The 20,183-nt window shown below is 39.4% G+C and overlaps 1 protein-coding gene across 2 annotated transcripts; it reads left to right on the top strand.

Annotated features, from left to right (window-relative positions):
- On the top strand, positions 1-18,388 carry FAM98A (family with sequence similarity 98 member A). Of its 2 annotated transcripts, none has more exons than XM_030448054.1 (9): positions 1-241; positions 452-531; positions 3,523-3,671; positions 5,265-5,399; positions 8,200-8,384; positions 10,729-10,809; positions 12,058-12,174; positions 14,807-14,974; positions 16,473-18,388. In XM_030448054.1, the coding sequence occupies exons 1-9, from the start codon at positions 98-100 to the stop codon at positions 17,217-17,219; spliced, it is 1,806 nt and encodes a 601-aa protein (XP_030303914.1). In that variant the 5' UTR covers positions 1-97; the 3' UTR covers positions 17,220-18,388. The 2 variants fall into 2 exon arrangements, with proteins under 2 accessions (XP_030303914.1, XP_030303915.1); XM_030448055.1 differs by lacking the exon at positions 1-241 and adding an exon at positions 289-318.
- The last annotated feature ends 1,795 nt before the right edge of the window (positions 18,389-20,183 follow it).

The raw sequence follows: 20,183 nt of genomic DNA, 5'->3' as shown, positions 1-20,183 counted from the left end.
TCCTCCTCACAGTAACCGCCCGGCGCCCCTCCGCGCACACGCATCTCCGTTTGGCGACGCTGCCTGGTGAGAGGCGCGAACGGAGCGGCGGCGGAAGATGGCGGTGCCGATCAGGCACAGCCCGCAGGCGGACCGCAAGCAGCTGGGTGAAGGGTCAGGCCGGGGACCTGCTCCTCCCTCTCTCCCTCCCCGCCCTGACATGCCAACCCGGCAGTCGGCGGTGCAGCAGCGTGCGAGCAGCGTACGTGGGGCCGCCGGCGGGGGGGAGGGGGGAGGGACGGGCGTGCGACGCCAGGGGCTCCGCGCTCCCCCTGCACCGTAAGGCGAGGCGGGGAGCGACCGCTGAGCCCCCTCCGTGGGGTCGGGCTGGGCGGGCGGGCTGGCGGGCTGGCGGGGGAGGGTGGCGGCGAGGCTGCGGGTAGAGGGGGAGCTGAGTCCCGTTGTCGCGCAGGTTTCCTCCCCCGTGCCCCGCCGCAGGATGGAGATTGAGCTTCTGGAGACCGATGTGCTGGAGTCGCTGGAGGACCTGGGGTAAGTGCCCGCGGCCCTGGGACCGAGCGAGAGGGACGCCCAGTCCCGGGGCTGGCGTTAACCTGGGGAGGGGGTCCCGTGGTGGCGCCGTGGCGTTCCCTGGGCGGCCGGTGCGGGGCGGGAGGTCGGCCCCGATGCGGGCCTCTGGCGCGGGAAGGGCCTCTGTCAGGCCTTCGGGCAGGCGGGGCCGGCGTCACCCCAGAGGTCCGCGGCGCGGGGCAGCCCCCGGAGCACCCCGGAGGTGCCTTTCAGTCAGAGCTGAGGGGCCGCCCCGGTAGCGGGGCTGCTGCGGGTGCCGGTCGGGCCTGAGGAACGCGGCAGCCGTACGGGCCGTGCTTCAGCTGTGGCTTCTTTGCGAACATTTTGCCTCTTCCTGGTGGTCAGCTTGGTTCTTGTGTTGCTATCTCAGTGGTAACCCCTCTCTTCAACAGAGCGGCTCTAGCTGAGGGTGGGGAAGAAACCGTCAAAGAGAAGTTAGGGGAAAAAATTACGTTTCACGTTTAGTGAAAAAATGAGCAGAAAAAGTTGTAACTGATCCTGTATATTTCACTTTACTTTTTTCTGATATAGTATAGCACAGGAAGTTTTGGTTGTTTAAACCTGTTACTCAGTCAGTAAAGGTCATATAAATGTGAAAAGGAGAGCAAGGAGTGTGTGCCCTGCTCTAAGCAGTAACTGATCTGTAATCTATTGAGACTTCAAGCAAGGAGGCAGTTTTACTGCTGCTGGTTCTATGCAAGCAGCTGTATTCACTCATGTTGACCACATTCCCATAAATCACTTTGTGGCTAAAGTCATTATGCTCCATCAAAGATTGTATTTCCAGGCAAAGTTGGTGGTGAGAGTTTCAAAGCTTGACAAATAGGCTTCTGTTTTGACAGGTATTTCTCCAAGTGAAATGTGAAAAGGTCTCAGCCATGGTGCACATACCATGATTGGCTCATTTGTTTCTGCTGTATTTTTAAAAGGATGTTACTGGCTTGAAGGAGTTGCAATTTATGCTCTGTGCCTGTGTAATTGTAAATAGGAAGTGTTGCTATTGATTTTTTACATTCTTAAATAAAGTGAGAAATAAAAACAGTGTAAAAAATAACTCAGTCAACCAAGATGATTGGCAACAGTGATTGAAAAGAAAGCTTGGAGGGTGAGAGACATGGGGCTGTGACGGTATTGATAACAACTGGGAAAACTACTGCATGTAGCCGAAGGACTTCTTGCAGATGGAAAGAGTAGGGTGTTTGGGGTTCTAAACTTCAGCAGTAGCTCCATGATCCTTCACAGTTCAAATTAACTTTTGTCTAACCAGATACTGAAGACATATCTAATCTTGTTACTTGATTATTTTTTTTTTAGTAGTATAGTACATCAAAAACTTGTTTATGCCTTTTTGGATTTGTGCTCAAGGTGTTCAAACAGTGGCTTCTTCCCCTGTAAGTCACTTTGTTGAGCTACTGAATAAGCAAGCACCAGACAGCATCATGCTACCAAAAAAGGAGTGTAGCTCTAGGACATGTGCCATGGGCAGGAATGGAAGGAAATGGCTGCTTGCAGCAGGAATCTGCAACTTGGATTTCTGGGAAATAGATGGGGTCGTAATTATTGGAGATTACATGGTCAAGATGATGTATCTGTCAAAGAAAAGTTATAGAAAAGAGGCCTCTAACATGACCAGTGACTTAAAATTCAGATCCTAACAAAACAAATAGCTTGTCATCATTTCCCTTCTACTTTGATCTATAACTGGATGTTTCTGAGTCCTGTATGTTCACATATATGTGTAGTTCTGATATGTCTGTGGGATGAGACTTAAACTTGAGGTAATTATCTGGTTGGAATTGTCTAGCCCAGTGTGGTAATGTGTTAGGGATGTACTACATCAGGTTACAGCTTCCTGTCAGCTGCTAGTGGATTAACTCTGTGTCACTATCAAGGCAGAAGTTATTTTTGAGTGTGGCTTCTTTTTGGTTTGAAGTGACAAGCTGCTATAGTAAAGACCAAACCCTGTATGTGTGACATTAAGCATGTAAACAAACCGTGGAGAATAACATTGTAATTTGCTGTTTGAGAGATTTATTTATTTTTTTACTTCTGAGATTTGCCAAGAGCTGACTGGACTTTACTGGGTGCCTGTGACATAGTTGGTAACTTTATGAGATAAAGTTGGAAGGAGGATTTTCAGTTGTTTATGCTCAGTCCTGGATGACTGTTTTGGGTGCAGTATATCAGGATAATACTAGGCATTTTTTCTTAAATAATCTGGTCAACTCTGACATTGTGCTTTTACCTGGTTAATCAGGTCCCCTCCCTTCTCTTCCTCTTCCCCCTGACAGGATAGCAGCACACAGATGTTCTGAAACTGACATGTTCTAAAACCAGATCTGCAGACTCACGCTCTCTTATGCCAGGCCAGGCTTTAGCTTATTTTGTTTATGGAAAGAGCTAACTCTATTTATTTTTCTTGTGTTCATGTAAGAAAGTAATTTTTCAAAAGCAAATATAATTTTGCTGATCCCTCTTGAATTACTTATATTGAAGGCTTTGTTTTGCATGGGAAACCTTTAATACATGAGGGGAAACAATAGAATAGATGCACTAGTTCAGCAGTAATTATTCAGCATACTGTAAAGTAGTGTTCAAGATCAGTTCTTTGGGACTACAGTTGTCCTATTTAGATATATTGTAAGTAACACTTCTCTTCTAGAGAAGTTGCAGCTCTTTGTGATAGCATTTTCTAGTATGAAACCTTTGATGATGATATTTTGTGATGGTCTCTTTGACAACAAGCTAATGTACCCAGAAATACTGGGTTTGCTCAAATCTTTTAAATGATATCTCTTGCAGTGCAGTGCAAGAATCTTACCAGTTTAGCTGCTCAGCACTGCAAATGTGATGAAGATGAATCTCTCAAGATGTGTACAGCATAAAAGAAATTTATCTCTGACATCAGTAATAGCAAATGTTAATGAATTGTGCTTTTGTTTTACTTGCCAGTTACAAAGGTCCATTGTTAGATGATGGAGCACTGACTCAGGCAGTCTCTCGTGGAGCCAGTTCCCCAGAATTCACCAAACTCTGTGCTTGGTTGGTATCTGAATTACGGCTGTTCTGTAAACTAGAGGAAAATGTTCAGGCCACTAACAGTAAGTAACTACAACTCTAGCACAAGTATACATGTATGTGTGTCCTTGCATGCCATAAAGATTTGGGCTTATAGTTGATACGTGTATTGTACCAGCAGCATTGTCTGCATGCTATCAGAATTTGGGTATTTTCTACCTCAGACTTGTCTAATGAACAGCCAGTAGAGGTTGAAATAATAATGAGGATCAAATAGTCTTCCTTCTGAAATTAGCTTCTTCTTTTAATTGTTCAACCATAGAGATGAAAATTAAAAAAAAAAAAAAAAAAAGGTTTTAGGTGGATTTATGGAAACGTTAGTGGGTTTTGTAATTAGATCATAAGAATATTTCCATTTCAGCACTTCTGTTTGTAATTTTGATGTACAAAATACCTACTGCTCAAGGAAACATTTTCTGAACAACAAGAACCATATTTTCTTTTTATTGATTGTTATCTGAGCTCTGTGTTTAAGTATTTTTGAGCTGGTCTCTTTATGAAATGGTCTGAGGAGCCTGAAAATGTTTGTTTATCGTTTTGGGGAAGGAAGCAAACCTTAGTTTTTAGAAAAAAACATTTTCAGTCAACTAGTTACGATGTTCTTAAGATTAAATTGGTACAATAACCTGTACTTCTGAGTATCTAGTGTATTAACTCAAAATGCCTTTATGAACTCTAAATTTCAATCTACTCAGTGGCCAAAGATTGCTGCCATTCACCTCAACATCTGTTCTTTTCTGTTTTCTCTCTGTTTTTTTGATATGTCCATCCTTCTTTTGAGTATGTGATTCCTATTCTCTGTAGCAATAGAGCATCTCACATCTTTTAGTAGAATAAGTTCCTACTGTATGTTTTGTGTAAAAATACAATCCAGTGGTATCCTCTTTCAGATTCTGTAAACACAGGAATAGAAACGTTTTATGTGTAGTACCATTAAGTCCAACCTTCATATTGTGTCACTTGAATCTGTTGCTTTCAGTCTTTTTCAAAAGAAAAAACCTGTTACCTCTTATTTATCATTGTTCTTTGTATAACTTAACAAATTCGGGTTAGTTTCAGTAATTTCTGACACAGATACCAATCTAAACATTGGCTTACATAACTTTTATTTTTTAAAGGATATTGGTATAACATAAGATCAATGGACACATGAGCTTACAGGGAGAAGTAAAAGCATGAGAGCTTATAAACCATATTATGCAGGACTTTATCAGAACTACCCAGTACATCTGCAGTGGGAACAGTTGATAATTAAAATACTCCTGTAAACTTTGTGATTGGTTTTTGGGTTTTTGGTTTTTTTTTTTTGTTTGTTTGGTTTGTTTTTTACTGTCCTTTTTTGTAATAGAAATTGCCAGTGCCTATCTGTTATAGCCAGGAAAACTTGTTAGTGAAACATAATTTTACAATAATGAAGAATATTGTGACTCCAGGGAGATTGTGCTGTGTCTTTGAGAAAGAAGAACACATTTGGCTTCCATTAGAAGCAGCGTTTTAGTCTTAAATAGCAAGTGGAGCCAAGAATTTTTTTTATTTTTTTTTTGTAAGAACTAGTTAATTTTAACCATAGCTAGAGATATTAGCTTTAAACAGATTATTGTTCTTTTTCTTCTAAGGTCCAAATGAAGCAGAAGAATTTCAGCTTGAAATGAGTGGGCTGCTGGCTGAAATGAACTGTCCGTATGCATCCTTAACATCAGGAGATGTGACAAAACGCCTTCATAATCAAAAGAACTGTCTCTTGCTGCTTAGTAAGTTAAAAGGGTGCTTGCAAGAAAATAGTTTTTTATGCAAAAATCAATATTGTTTCTTACACTTTATGAGATACTGTTTTTTTTACCACACTGTATAAAAACAGTTACCTGAAATTATAAATTATTTTCCAATGTAATTTGCAGTGTCAGAATACGATCCTTTGGGGTCTCATAAACTTTCAGGTCACTTTTTAGCCTGTGTAGGATGAGTAATTTTCAGAGTATTAGCCTTTTTCACATTCACTAGAAAAAGCCTGTCCTGTTACCTCTTAAAGGCATTCTGAAAGCAGAAATCATTTGAAGACTTCTGCCAGGATTTAGCTACTGAAATTTGTTTAGAAATGTAAAAAATGACCGTTTACAGCATTGTTTTGGAGCCCCCAGCATGCTGCCTTGCCAAGAGCAATATGACTTGAATATTCCTACATTGTGCCAACAACTGGAATTCTGAAGAGGAAAAAATGTTTTAGCCCAACTCCTAGTTCCTTTGGTCATCTCCCCTAGTGTAAATAGCTCCAGTGTTGCTTTCTGCTGATTGAAAGGAAACTAGTAGTAGCAACACCAATGTCTTCCCTTTACTTTTCCACCAGAAGGTCTCAATAACTATATTAATTTTATTCCTTCCTGGGAAATGATAGAGGAGAAGAAATAGTACTTAAATTTGGAAAAAGTGTGTAGTGTTGATTCACATTAAAAAAAATAAAATTATAAGCTTCAGAGTTAGAACTTTTAAGACTGATTTTAATCTGAGCTTAAACTTGTAAGAAATTTGTTTTATTAGCTTCCTCAATTGTTGCTGTTTCTTTAACTTCTCCCAACAGAAATTATATCTAAGATGATATGTAAGAAATGAATGGCAGAGTAGGTTATTGTACTTCAACATTAGGAGATATTTCAACATTAGGAGAAAGATGAGTAGGAAGAGTTAATCCAAATTTGTTTTGGTTGTATGTTCTAAAATGTCTGAGTGAGGTAATTGTTACATTTAAAATATTTTCCAGCTCAAACAAACTGTCCTTCAGCTTATTTCCTGTAAGCCAAGCCATTTAATAAATTTGGCTTTTCTGTGACATATATTTTATCCCAGAGATCCTTTGTGATGTATGGTTTGGTAACATCAGGCCCTGTTCAGAAACTGAACTCTGGAACCCCACTAGTCAGGAATACTATGTTTACAATCAAATGTGGAATTGAAATATATGGTGAGCTCCTTTTTTGTGCAACATGATAGCTGCAATAGCTTTTTTAACCTACATTACACTAACTTACTAGATATCCTTTTGTATCTGAGCCATAAAACCAGATTTTTTTCAGGAAAAATGGAATACCTCTCTTCAATAGAATACCAGGGTATATTATTTTACATTTTTTACAAAATGTAGCATGATTTATGTCAATTGGAAGACAGTATTACTGGGAGAGGAAAGCACCAAATGTATTTAAGTAGTTAGGATTATCTTGGTGTGCAGCAGTGCTACAGTACAATATTAAAAGTCCTGTTATCTGCAGAATCTGCAAAAAAGAATCACTATTTGAACAATGTTTTTCTTACAGTGATAGATTTAAAAATTTCAGGGGAGGTAGAAGGTGTAGCTTGAATGTCTCTGAATTCTTGAAACAAAATGGTGCTCCTGGTTTCTTTTTCAGAAGGTTCCTAGTGGGGTGTAAGTAATTGAAATCTGAATATAAGAAAAATCTGAATAAATTGCTGTTGAAAGAACTTGTAAAGCAGGAAAGTATCCTTTATATATTTTAGGAATTTTGTAATTTATAAGGTATTTTGTGTCTTAAGCAGAGGGCATTCTATAAGATCTAAAAAATTCTGTAGATCAATAAAATGCTTTGTTCTTTTTTTCATCTTCTGATGTGTCCTGATTTTATAGATAGTAAGCTGCTTTTGCATAGCTGCAGGTTGACATTCCTGCTCTCAATTCTGTGTTTATCAGTGCAGTATCTGTTTTTCAGTCCTTATTATTAGAAATAATTATTTACATTAGTATTGTGGTCATTCAGTAGGATTAATTATAAACATATTGTTAAACTGGTTCATTTTAAATTCAAACTTTAAAATTGTGAAAATAGCAAACAAAGGCTGTGTGCTAAATTTCTATCATTGCAGCCTACACCTGATTCTGAAATTTTGTGTGTAGATCATGTTCAGAAATTACATGGGGTTTAATTCTTTTTTTGTTTATATAGCAGTTACAATGTGATGGTAAGATCTTGCAGTTCTGATATGGAAGAGCACTGCAGGCGTTCTAGCCTCTCTTTCATCAATTAGTGCCTTCCTTTCTGGAATTATTGTAAACCTGAGCTATCAGTAGTACTTTTAAAAGCATGCTTGAGATTCATCCAAGATTTTGCCTCTCTGTTAATTTTCTTTGGTTTTTAGAGCCTCAAGGACTGCTTGCTTGTCTAGCTTAAAGTGCCTGTCCCAGTCCCTTATCCTGCTTATTTCCATGTTCCTAGTCTCCTGTCTTTGCTGGGCAAAGCCTGAAAAAAAAAAAGAGCTGTGCTCTGTTGAACTCTGTAATTCTGTCAGAATAAAGGATTTTCCCCAGGCTTTAATTAGTTGTATTAATCCTTTCCCACATTTGTTGTGTTTTTACTACTGCGCTCAGTGATTATTAGAAATATGAACATTATGTGGATACCAGAATTATAGCCCTCACTCTTTCTAATAGAAACAGTCCATTTGTTCATTTGTTTGTTGTAAGCACTTGAGTTCTCACTGGTTCTAAAATAATTTAACTTGGCTATAATACTTGATGCTGAAATCTAATTTTTCTTACCCCAGCATACCTCATCTCAGAACTGGAAGCTGCCAGAATGCTGTGTGTGAACACCCCTCCTAAAAAAGCACAGGAAGGAGGTGGCAGTGAAGTCTTTCAGGAGCTAAAAGGCATATGTATTGCTTTAGGCATGTCCAAGCCTCCAGCCAACATAACGATGTTCCAGTTCTTCAGTGGAATTGAAAAAAAAGTAAGATCTCAAGGAAAAAAAAACTAGAATATTTGTGATGTTGCTGTTTTCATGCAAAATAGTTCTGCTACCAGGGAGTGATTTGCCTCATGTGAAACTCCATTATTTGAATTGTGAAGGAGAGTTATCATGGTTTACTGAGTGTGCCAGGAGTCAGGATTTTTAAAATTAATCTAAAGGCTTTTTCCATGCCAAGGCATGAGGTCAGGGACTACTGCTATCATTGCCTTCCAGAGGGAGGTATTTCTTACTCTACTCTAGTTTTTAATGTCATCACCTGCTACAGAAGACATGGAAAATGCAGAGCTTAAGCCTCAGAAAGAACTTTAAGGAGACACATATTCCAGTAAATAAACATAAACAAATTTTTACAGACACCTACTGTTTTAAAAATGTATAGGTTAAGAGATAATGTAACTAAATTTAAGTTTACACCTTTTCCCTAAGGCTTCATCAGTTCCTGTGGTTCCATTTAATTTTGTTCCTTTACATGTATGTATTCTCCAGGTCATTGTGTTTTTGTTATAAAGAAATTTACTTCTCTTTGAGTAATTTTTTTGGAGCAGATAAATTAAATGGAATGGACTGTCTGGTGCATATTGTAAAGGTGGGGGACAAAGTTTTTAATTTACATTAAGTAACTTGCAGATATAGGAGAGCAGAACAGCAGAAGACAACCTTTATGAACTTAAAGGAACAGATACGACTACAAAACTCCCCAGAATACTTTCAGAGAAGTTTTTTTTACAGACTGGTTAGTTGCACTGTACTTAAAAAAAATACAAGCAACTGAAAATAGTGCTTTATTTCTTTTCAAGAAATCAGTTTGGATTGACCTGTTTAAGAAGAGGAGGATAGTTTTCCAGCAGAAGTTCAAGGTGTGGAATGGAAGCAGATTGTTTTCTGGTTTTGGTGTTTTTGTGGGCACTAAAGAGGCAGTAAATACATGAACAACCTGTGCTTCCATTTTCTAGAAAAGGTAGAAAATATCCATAACTCTGAACAATGCTAGCAAGCTCTGCTGGTGGAAGAGACTAGAAAATACAGAATAAAAAGTAGATCAAATTTTTTAATCTGGGATTCTGTTCTGTTTTACTGATTGACTTATTTTATGTTGTCTCACAAGGTTAAGTGAATGTTATCTCGACCATCTGTATCTGTAGGTGGTTATAGTGGGGAAAAAAACCACTAACAGTCCTTATAGATTAGTAAAATACAGCAGGATTTTATAACCTACAGGGATTTTTTTTAAGAAATCATATTTATCTGGTGTCCTTACAATTCGAACACTTCAGACGGTGGTGGTATTCAAGAAAGAGAAAGTAAGTAACTGAAAAACTTATTTCACTTTGTAAACAAAAATACATTACAAAGTGGAGCAAAATGTGAAAACTTAAATAGAAGTGAAAATTGTAACTGTGTAAGAGATATTTGTAACAAGGTCACAGTAAAGTTCTTGTGTTCTTAAAAAAGTGAGTCTTGGAATGGTGAAATTCTGATTGAGCATGAAAATCAAGCTACCTTTTCCTTTATATATACATAGTGCCATTTGGAGGCAGGATCTTTGTATAATTGACTCTCTTTGCTAATGATACACCACATTAAAAAAGGAAACTGCTGATACTTGAATGTATTGCTGCTGCTGCTATTCTGGAAATGTTTGGTTTTAAAATCTGAAAGTTAAACAAATTTGGCTCAGCACCTTTGGAAGACCCAGGTTAGTGGACACGTTAAATCAGCTGCTGGAATGAACAGCCAAGGAAGTTGAAAAAATACGGTTTGCAGCAGTGGAAAAGTGAAGATTCGTAACTCCAACCTGCTTTGATCCAACTTTTTTGTCACTACAACTCCATTTCTCCCCCCCTTGAAGTCCTCAGAAATTTTGAGATGGGAAAGATAACCTAAGTTATGCCCAAACTTCTAAAATGCAAGTTGTGTATTCATTGAATATTTTGTCCTTTAGATCATGAAGAGGGATGTTTCTTTAGGTTGTGTTATTTCACATAGTCTTAATACAACCTTTTTGATACAAATATGTTGTTTCTTTTTTCTGAATTGGAGATGATCTGTAGAGTAATTCCTATCTCTCCAAGGGGAGCTGTATCATATGGAATCTTCTGTTATAACTGGATCTACTGTATAGTCCTTTCTCTTAATTTTTGAGTAATTATAGGTGAGAATACCAGAAATATAAAATTAGTTGTTTTCTAAAACATGCTTGGCTCTCTATCCCAGAGAGAACAACAATATTGCCTATGACTGCCCAGGAGGCCTTTCCTGTAATTTTCATCTTGAAAACCTAATTTTTTTTAGCCATTGCCTCTATTTTTGTGTCTCCTAACAGCTGAAGGAAACTTTAGCAAAGGTTCCACCTAATCATGTTGGAAAACCTTTACTGAAGAAACAACTGGGACCAGCTCACTGGGTAAGCAGATATTAAGAGTCCATTTATCTTTCTGATCAATACTTGAAGTATTGATCTTGATTCTGCATGTAATGTTGCAAAATTATTTTTCTCATAGCTTTCTGAAGACAATTTATTGCAGTATTTTACATAATTTTGGCACAGTTGTTCAGCAGCTGATAACATCTTAGAGTCATAAATCTGTATGGTCATACTCAGGCAAAATTTTCCAAAATGAAAGAAGATTTACAGTGATGGTGCTGACCTGTGTGCTTGTGCAGTAGCTTAAGACTTCCCATCCTGCCATTTGCCAGCACTGTCTCACTGAGAAGGCACCACATTCACTCCTGGCTTCTTTACAGCTAGGCTGTGAGTCTTCCCACCATTTCTTCCTCTCTTTGTCCTGTTGCAGTAACCTGCTTCCTTCATAGCCTCTTCTCCAAGTAGCAGTGAGTGTGCAGGTGGAAGGTAGGTGAGGTACAACCAGAGGGCAGAGTGAATGTTGTTTTCAGCTGGGTTTTGTCACTTGCTGTTCTAAAAGGATGGTGCCTGGGTTAGATAGTACTGCTGCACCAGCACAAAGCTGTGGCTGCTGCTGCAAGACTTCAAGTCTTTCTTGTGTCTCTTGCTTAAGTCTGAAGCCCATCTTCTTCCAGCAGTTTGCTTCCTTCAGTGTTTGTGTTGTTGAGGTTGAAAGTGGAAACCACCACCCGTCCTCAAGCCAGCCTTCACTCAATACATAAATTGTCTTTAAGGCTGCTGATCTCAACTATTGCACTCACTAGGCTCCTGTCTGCTACTAGGTGTGTGTCTAGTGATGGCTTTTCCCTGTGGGGCACTTTGTTGTCTGTATGCAGATTGGGCTTTAATCAAGATCCTCTTGCAGTATTTGACCTAATTTTAGTCCTCTATCTCCACTCTGTCCTTAAGCTTACAACTTTTTGAGAAGAATCCTTGCATGTCCTTCAGTTTCTTGCAAGTTGCATTTTCTCACTTTTTGTTCTCTGTCCTGGTGGATGCTGAGAAATGCCTCAGCAGTGTGTGCGGTTTTTATGTCCCTTTTGCAAAACAGGCAGCTGTGCTGTTAGAAATGGTAAAAGGCTGCATGTGAGGATAATTGAGCCTTTTAAGGCTTTGGGGAAATAGTGTCAGCAGGTGTAGCTTTCTGTGACCCCTTTGACAAGGTAGATAATTGCAGGCTTAAGCCTTGCTTAATGTGTGTAATTTTATTTATGATCTATAGATTGTGCTTGTAAATTTTTGTTTCAGGAAAAAATTGAAGCAATTAATCAAGCCATAGTCAACGAATATGAAGTCCGAAGAAAACTGTTAGTCAAACGTTTGGATGTAACTGTGCAGTCCTTTGGCTGGTCAGATAGAGCTAAGGTACAAACAACTTGCTGTGAAGTCCTGGTTGATGGTAATGCTTTATGATAAGTATCTCTGGAAAACTTCCATTCTTTTATCCTTCATGACTAAGAAATAGCCACAGGAGTTGTCTGATTTTGATTTGAGCTTCTGAAGAAGTTTCTGGCAGTGTAAGATGACTAAGAAAATTGTAAAGCTGATTTATTGGATTTTAAAACAGTATATAAAACGAGAAGATAAATTGGGTGTAACTATACACCAAAGCCAAAATACACAGTTACATAGGCCACAAGAAAAAAATAGTAAGAGGACATTACTGATTCAGCCATTTGCAGTCAGAGTACCATAATGTGAATCAGTAAGTTTTGTGTGTGTATGGTGGTGGAAAAACATCTTCCTGTTGACCACCCCTTAACTTAGTGTGTGCTGTCCACAGTGATCAAATTTCTTTAACTCTCAGGGTGTCTGCAAGTACAACCCCACAGATGCACATAAGAAAAGCTGCTAAGGCACTACTTGTTCTTACCTCATAGACAGGGTAATATTTTATGTGCTTCTTTTGTCTTTGAAGCATGCAAATGGCTGTGACATGACATCCATGCTCTCTGAGTATGTGGTACATATTCTGCTTTTAAAAATAATTACATGATTTCCCTATTTCCTATATTTTGTATTGAAAAAGAAATTACAAAAATTTAAAAAATAGTGTATACAGGTTATTTTTTAGGGCTAAACCAGATCTTCTAACATGCTCGTGATTATGCTGCTTGCAGTGTTAGAATTATTAGTGATAAGCTGTGGCATGTGGCTCATCAAGTTTTTTTTTCTGCATGAATGATTTGTTCAAAAGCAACTGTGTTATAATAATAAACTGGGACCTTTCTCTATTTCTCTATTGTCATGTGAGTAGGAGTTCCACTGGTGTCCAGTCTCTTAAACCTTGCGTACATCAGGTTTTTTAGTAGATGATTAGGGAAGTATCTGATTGTTCGACTATTTTAATAGTGAATGAAAATGGGCAAAAGTATGGATTAGGTTAAAAACAAGGGACTTTCTAACTGTGTTGTGTGTTTGGCATCCAAATCTGATTTTGTTTGGTTTTCTTCCTGTGAGAATTCAGATATGTTTGAACTCGGCAAGCTGCATAAAACCCTGTCAGAAAAACCACAAATTGTATATATGTATTTTCATCCATTGAAATGCAAATAAAATATATAAAGACCATAACAATATGAAATTGGACAATGTGGCTATAGTATTCCAGAAATACAATACTGTTTGTTTCAATGGTAACATTTAACAATACCTGATGGTAATTAGAACTATCAGAATACAATAATATAACTGAACTCCATATAGTAGAAACACAAGTGAAAATTTCATAGTCTATTATTAGGGTTTTTTTAAGTTCAACAATTTTAAGTTTCTACTAAAAGTGTAATACTATAGCACCAAAATACTGTGCTTGGAGCATTGTCAAGCTTACCAGGGAAGAACATACTCCTGCTCTGGTGAATATTGTTACGTCTCCTGTCTTTAGCCAGCATTAGGTACATGATGTGCATGCTCTCCTTCATTTTTAGTAAATCCTGTTCAGCTTGTAATATAACAGTAGAAGCTTTTGGTTCTAAAAACACATTACAGAGACACTTGAAAATACATTTTCAGTTTTTCAGTTCTGGCTTCCTGCCTTTAGGTGGAAACTAGGATTTTAGGATTTTAAAAATTTCTGCCAAGTTCTTGCCCTGTCAAGATGTTTTTTTAGAAAAACCTCCTTTGCTTGTTCCTACTGCTTCATCTGGGGTCCAGACAAAAAGCAGCCTTTTTGTCTGTGTGTAGATTGCAATCTGGTTGACCCTAATTGTATCACACATTATATTCTGTTGATAACTGAAGATAGATGTAACTGATGTGCTTATTAACTTGTAGGTGGTAGCACAGATTTCTGTTGTGTCTGAACTGGAAACCTGCTGTCATAATTTTGAGGTGTTCAAAAAAGCTGGTGTGGTTAATGCCAAAAGGCAGAAGAGGAAGAGAGCTTGCATACAAAGCAAAGTTGTCATGTAAGATGTAATTTCTAGCTTGGGCACTACATACATGAGACAAAGGACTGAATTAGAGCAGCACTCAAGAGCTTTAGTTCTACCAGTACCTCCTGATGGCTTTTTGAAGCAGCTGACTGGAACAAAGCGTGTGAAAGAGTTAGAGCAGCCTTTTTCTGCAGACACAGTGTTGGAGATAAGGTGATGCTACTCTGACTGTGGGTCAGTGTACAGGTGTACACTGGAAGCTGGACACAGACATGTTTTAGTATCCACAATAATTCTTGTTAACTGGATGACATTTCTGTTGTGTGTTTGACTGCCTGAAAATAATACAGTCTGCACATATAAGAGTGTTAATCTTAAACTGTCAGATCATCAGTGTCTTGTCAGTTCAGCCAGAATAGTGTTTCCTCTATTACTTAAGAAATTAATTTGACAAATGCTGGCTTTGTTGCAATGATTCTTAGGTACAAAGTAGTTCTCAGTTTTGTTGTAAGAATTTGTGTCTTGTTCCTGAGTATTGATTTAATTCTTTTGATGAAGTGTCCTGTTGCTTTCCTATTACTTTAGCTGACTAGGTGTTGGTTTTCTCTTCTCTCCAACAGAGTCAAACAGAAAAACTGGCTAAAGTCTACCAGCCAAAACGTGCCCTCTTATCTACTAAATGCACTATTTCCATTGCAAATCTCTTGGCAGCTCGGCAGGATCTATCAAAGATTATGAGAACAAGCAGTGGGTCCATCCGAGAAAAGACCGCATGTGCCATCAACAAGGTACTTTTGGTGACAAATAGCTTGTTCTATTATGAATATTTAAGTAATTTGAATGTAGTAATAAATCCTAAATTTTTAGGATTGTAAGTGGAATTTGGGAATAAAGTATAGGAAACTTGATGTTTATGTACTGCAGATTATGCAGCAATGTATTATGGCAAGTGTGGTTTCACCACTTTAGGTTCAGGGTGTCCCTTCTTACAAGTGGTAAAAGAATTGCTGAAATACATTTGATGACTTTCACTGGGTGTAGGCCTTCTCTGTCTTACCAGAATTAATGATGTGATTACACTGCTGCTTCCTATTTCTGTCTCAGTGTCTAAAATAGCATACATAGTGACTGTGTAAATGGAATGTATTAAGATCACAAAGCAAGGATCTCACAGGCTAGATCTCCCTGTGTACACAAGTAAGAAAGACCATAGTCAAACATATAATTCTAGTAATGGCATAGTAGGAATAGGATTTGTAAAGGATACTTTGTTTAATAAAGAAATAATGATTTTACAGGAGTAGTAGGCCCACAAGAGTACACTTCCTGAACTGGAAGCTCAGTAGCTATGTACAGCAGTGTTCTTAGTACTTCAAAATTTGTAGGTGTACATACATGCTTTTCTGCCTTCTAGGTGCCAGCTATGTTTCAAGTAAAGTTCTAAATAATTTAGGATGGAACGGTGGTATGCTGGTTTGACAACACCCCCTTCACTCCAAATAATATTTGCACTGCTTTTTAGTGTAGTTGGAGTGGAATGTAAGAAATTATGGGGGAAGGCAGGTGTGACTACATATATGTTTCATTAGGAATGCAGTGCTGCCCAGCTGCTGATCTGTAGTCTATTAACTTATGTTGATTATAAAAATTAAATGTTTTTTAAGACAGCAACATAAAGTAACAATGTAACCTGCTCCTATTGAATATTGTCTGCTACATCATTTTAAAACTTGAAGGAATGCAAATGTCCCATACTAAGTCTTGCTAAATTCTTAATGTCAGTGCATCCTTAGACAGCTAAAGACCTTGAGTTTTGCTCAGCTCTGATCAGTGCTATCTGACACTTGTTTGATGGTTGTAAGTTCTTGCATCTCCTTACTGAAAAATAAAAATCTTTGCAATTTGCAATTCAGAGCACCAGTTAGGAGAGAGACTGTGTTGCTCTGTATTTGTGATTGTTTGTGATTAGCAGTTTGCACTAGTAAGCAGTTAAGTGAAAGATTGTACTAGTGTTGCCTCTACTGGTGTGCCTACTGTTTGAACAAAAAAAACGAGGTCTCTTGATTTGTTTTGTTAGCAGTGCTTGGAGTAGCAGGTAATCCCTGTATAATTTTTATTAATTGAAGACAAAGGTCTTTCACATTCAAACAGACAAAATTTGCCTTGCTGAAATCCTTTGACTGTGAGAATCCTCGAGTGGCTGCTGTTTGTGGTGTGTATCAGTACATGTGACTCTTCTGTGGGGTGTTACATCCTCCTATGGCAGTTCTCCCTTTCCCTTTGCAGGTGCTAATGGGTAGAGTGCCTGACAGAGGAGGAAGGCCAAATGAAATTGAACCTCCACCTCCTGAGATGCCACCATGGCAGAAACGACCGGAGTCTGGTTCACAGCAAGGTGGTGGCAGAGGAGGAAGAGGTGGCTACGAATCCTCTTACGGTGGGCGAGGAGGTTATGACCATGGGGGTCACGATCGAGGAGGAAGAGGAGGCTATGACTCGTATGGAGGGCGAGGAGGTCATGAACAAGGAAGCCATGGACGAGGAGGACGTGGTGGTTATGATCATGGCGGCAGAGGAGGTGGCAGAGGAAACAAGCTTCAAGGTGGCTGGACAGATGGTGGAGGTGGTGGCTACCAGGATGGTAGCTACAAGGAGAGCAATTACAGAGATGCAGGTTTTCAAACAGGTGGCTACCGTGGTGGTGGTGGTGGTGGTGGCTACCAAGGAGGAGGAGGATATGGTGGCTACCAGTCATCTTCATATACTGGAATTGGCTACCAGGGGGGTGGTGGTGGTGGCTACCAGCAAGACAACAGATACCAAGATGGTGGGTCCCACAGTGACCGAGGCGGGGGGCGTGGAGGAGGGAGAGGTGGCCGTGGTGGTCGTGGGCGTGGAGGTCAAGGAGGAGGCTGGGGGGGAAGAGGTGGACAGAACTTTAATCAAGGAGGGCAATTTGAGCAGCACTTCCAGCATGGAGGTTATCAATATAATCAGTCTGGCTTTGGACAAGGAAGACATTTCACGAGCTGAGGCTGCTAAACTTGCTTCAGCAGAGCTCACATAGTAGAAACCTGGTTTCAGAGGCCTGGCTTAATCTCTGCTTGAATTAGTACAGGTTTGTACATGGCAGGTAGAATTTCTTTGGGTGGGATGTTTTGCGTTGGGCAAAGGGCAACTTCCTGTAGACCTTTCTTTCTGACACTTCCACCTTCAACTTGTTTGCATTTAATGGATCATCACTACCCACCACACCCTAAATGTCAACTAATAACCAAGCTCTTTAGGTGTTGGACTGATTCCCTTTGCTGAAAACACTTTTGTTCTGAAGCTACCTGCTTTGTTTGCCTTATAAAAATATCAAGACCTGTCTGGTCAAATTTGTCTTTTATAGTACACAATAGAACTTCAGCATTTTTTTGCCCAAATCATTGTTCAATTACATGTTATAAAACCAGTTCTGGGTATTGGTTTTTTGGCTGTCTGGCCTCTCATTTTAGTCATGAAGATGTTCCACACAGGTGTGCCCACACACAGTAACTCCCACTGACAGACAGTTTTTTTGTCTATTATATGAGCTCTACTCTGGATGCCATGTTGGTAACCTTATTTCCTGCTAAACAAAGTTTAGTTTTCCCACCTTCTCAACTCTGAAGACTAGCTGCTGCCAAAATCTGCAAAGATCATTTAAAACTAAGCTAAACTGCAAACTCATAGTGTATGTAGGCCTGTAGTTAGGTGTAGCAATTCAAACTGACCTGCATCCATCCAAAACAAGTTGCTCCTCCTCCAAACCTAATTTTACTTGAAATCAGCTAGAAGAAACGACAAACTGAAATTTATTTTATTTGCAAATCAATACCACTGGCTCAGCAAATCTAGGGCAGTTTGTTTTGGGGGTTGTCTTTTTAAAGAAATGCACTATGGCCTGGGAAGATGAGTTCTTCCTGCCTGGAAGAAGCCCTTTTATTATTGCTGCAGAAAACAAAGCCTGGCTGAGTTTGATGTTCTGGTGTTTTTGTTGGTTTTTGTTTTGTGTTTTTTTTTTTTTTTTTTTTTTTTGTTTGGTTTGGGTTTTTTTTTGCCTCATAATGCTTCTTGCTGGGTTTTTTTGTGTACATAAACATTGTCAAGCTGTGAAAGAAAACGGCAGAAGGTGTACTGTTGTATAAAAGGTGAGCAATAAAAGTAACTGTATGTTCTTTCTGCTTTTGTTTCTTTTCTTGGTAGTAAAAAGCAGTTGCTAGAGAAGCTGGAAATTTTTGGGGCTTCCTGTCTGCTTCATCTGTTTTACATTTTTATCTGTTTTGGACGTTATAGTCATCCCAGCCATACTGTGCGTTCCGCCCTGTGAGAAGCTGTCAGAACAGGAGCAGATGGGAGGAATTTACCTTCATTTGCTCTGAGTTTTGTTCTGTTTCTCCCTCTGAACTGGTGTAGCAACGCTGTCTCTCACTTGGGCATCACTTTGTAAAGTTATTCTTGGGCTGTGTGGGCATCTGTCTCCCAGGTTATGCTTCTGTATGCCATGTGAACACAGTGTGCTGCTTCTGGGAACTCTTCTGAAACCCTTGTCAGAAACTTGGGTTCCTGCTACTGTGCTTGGATCATTATGTTGGAGGCTATGCTGATGGCAGGTCCCAGGCTGCCTGAAGTGTCTTTGGAGCTGAGTCCAGGTTGATGCAGGAGTTCCTTGGATTACAGAAATAACAGGAACATTCAGGAGGAGCTGTGTAACGCTAGTGTTTCTGTAATTCAAGCTAACCATGTAAAGAAGCTGATAACCATCGTTTATATTTCTCTCAGCATTTCATTCTACGATCAACCCGAAGATCTGTTTTAATTTATTGCGGCCACTAGGTGCTGCTGGTGATTCACAAGTTGGAAGAAAAGGACTCCATGAAAGGCACTTGGAAATACGACTTGAAGTCTCTTCTGGTTTCTTTTCTATGTTACAAACGTAACAAGCCTGACAAGGGATAAGTTTTCCATATTGGATCCAGATCTCTGAGGGTTACTGATGTAGATCTATCTCAGCATAATACAGTTCAAATTATGAACATATGAAAATGAATGTTGCTGCTTCACGAAGGTATTGATGGTTTCCTACAGTGGCATTGTCCAGAAAAGGTATCTCCCTTGTGGGAGAGTAATACCTTGTAATGAGCACTAGCTGGTGACTTGATGTCTTCATGCAAAAGTAAGCAGAGGGGTTTGTAAGAATTAAGATTCCTGCTACTGGGCCAGTCCTGGACTGGTAAAAACAGATTAACAGAGTTAAAGAGCCTTTTGCTGGAAGTGTCGTAGCTAAAAATTGACAGCTTCTGCTTTTTCTCCTCATCTTTACTCTCTGTAAAGAGTCTGGTGTTTTCTGTCAGTGCATTAGAGGGCAGCAAACTTGTTCCCAACAAGAGGGAACACAGGAAACTCTTCAAGGAGCCTCTGGTTGAGTTACATGAGCACCTTCAGTGGCTTCTGTCTGTGCTGGAGCTGCCAGTTTCTGTACAAGGCTGCAACTGTTGCTGCAGTGGACAGTCTTGCTTTTGCACACTGGAACATGGTGAAATGCTGGAGTGGATTAGGAGCACAGAACTTCTCCCTTATTTCAGCTGGCTTTTTCTCCTAAAAATATGTTGCTTCAGCTCTCTCTTCCAGGACTTGGGGTAAGATGAGTCCCACTTTATTGCTGGTTGAGGGGAAAAGTTTATTTATTTGTTTATTTTTACAATCAAAACCAAAGCAAAACGTTGACCAAAAAACCACACCAACCAAATCAAAAAACTCCGCAGAACAGAAGGCAGCAAAACAGGAGGCTTTACTCTTCCAACAGGAAAGAAAACACTTTGCTTCTGCCAGCTGTTGTTGTTTTTCTTTATTGTTTCCTCCTAGTGTGCTGTGACTTCTTTGTTCTTCAGAGAAAACAAGCTTTGTATATGTGGAGAGAGCAGCTTTGATTAATGAAAGCAAACAGCCACTGCTTTGTTATTGTCTGTATGA

This window comes from Calypte anna, chromosome 3, assembly GCF_003957555.1.
Source record: "Calypte anna isolate BGI_N300 chromosome 3, bCalAnn1_v1.p, whole genome shotgun sequence".
Taxonomy (NCBI): Eukaryota; Metazoa; Chordata; class Aves; order Apodiformes; family Trochilidae; genus Calypte; species Calypte anna.
The sequence above is the reverse complement of the archived record's forward strand: the minus strand, read 5'-3'. Positions and strand labels throughout refer to the sequence as shown.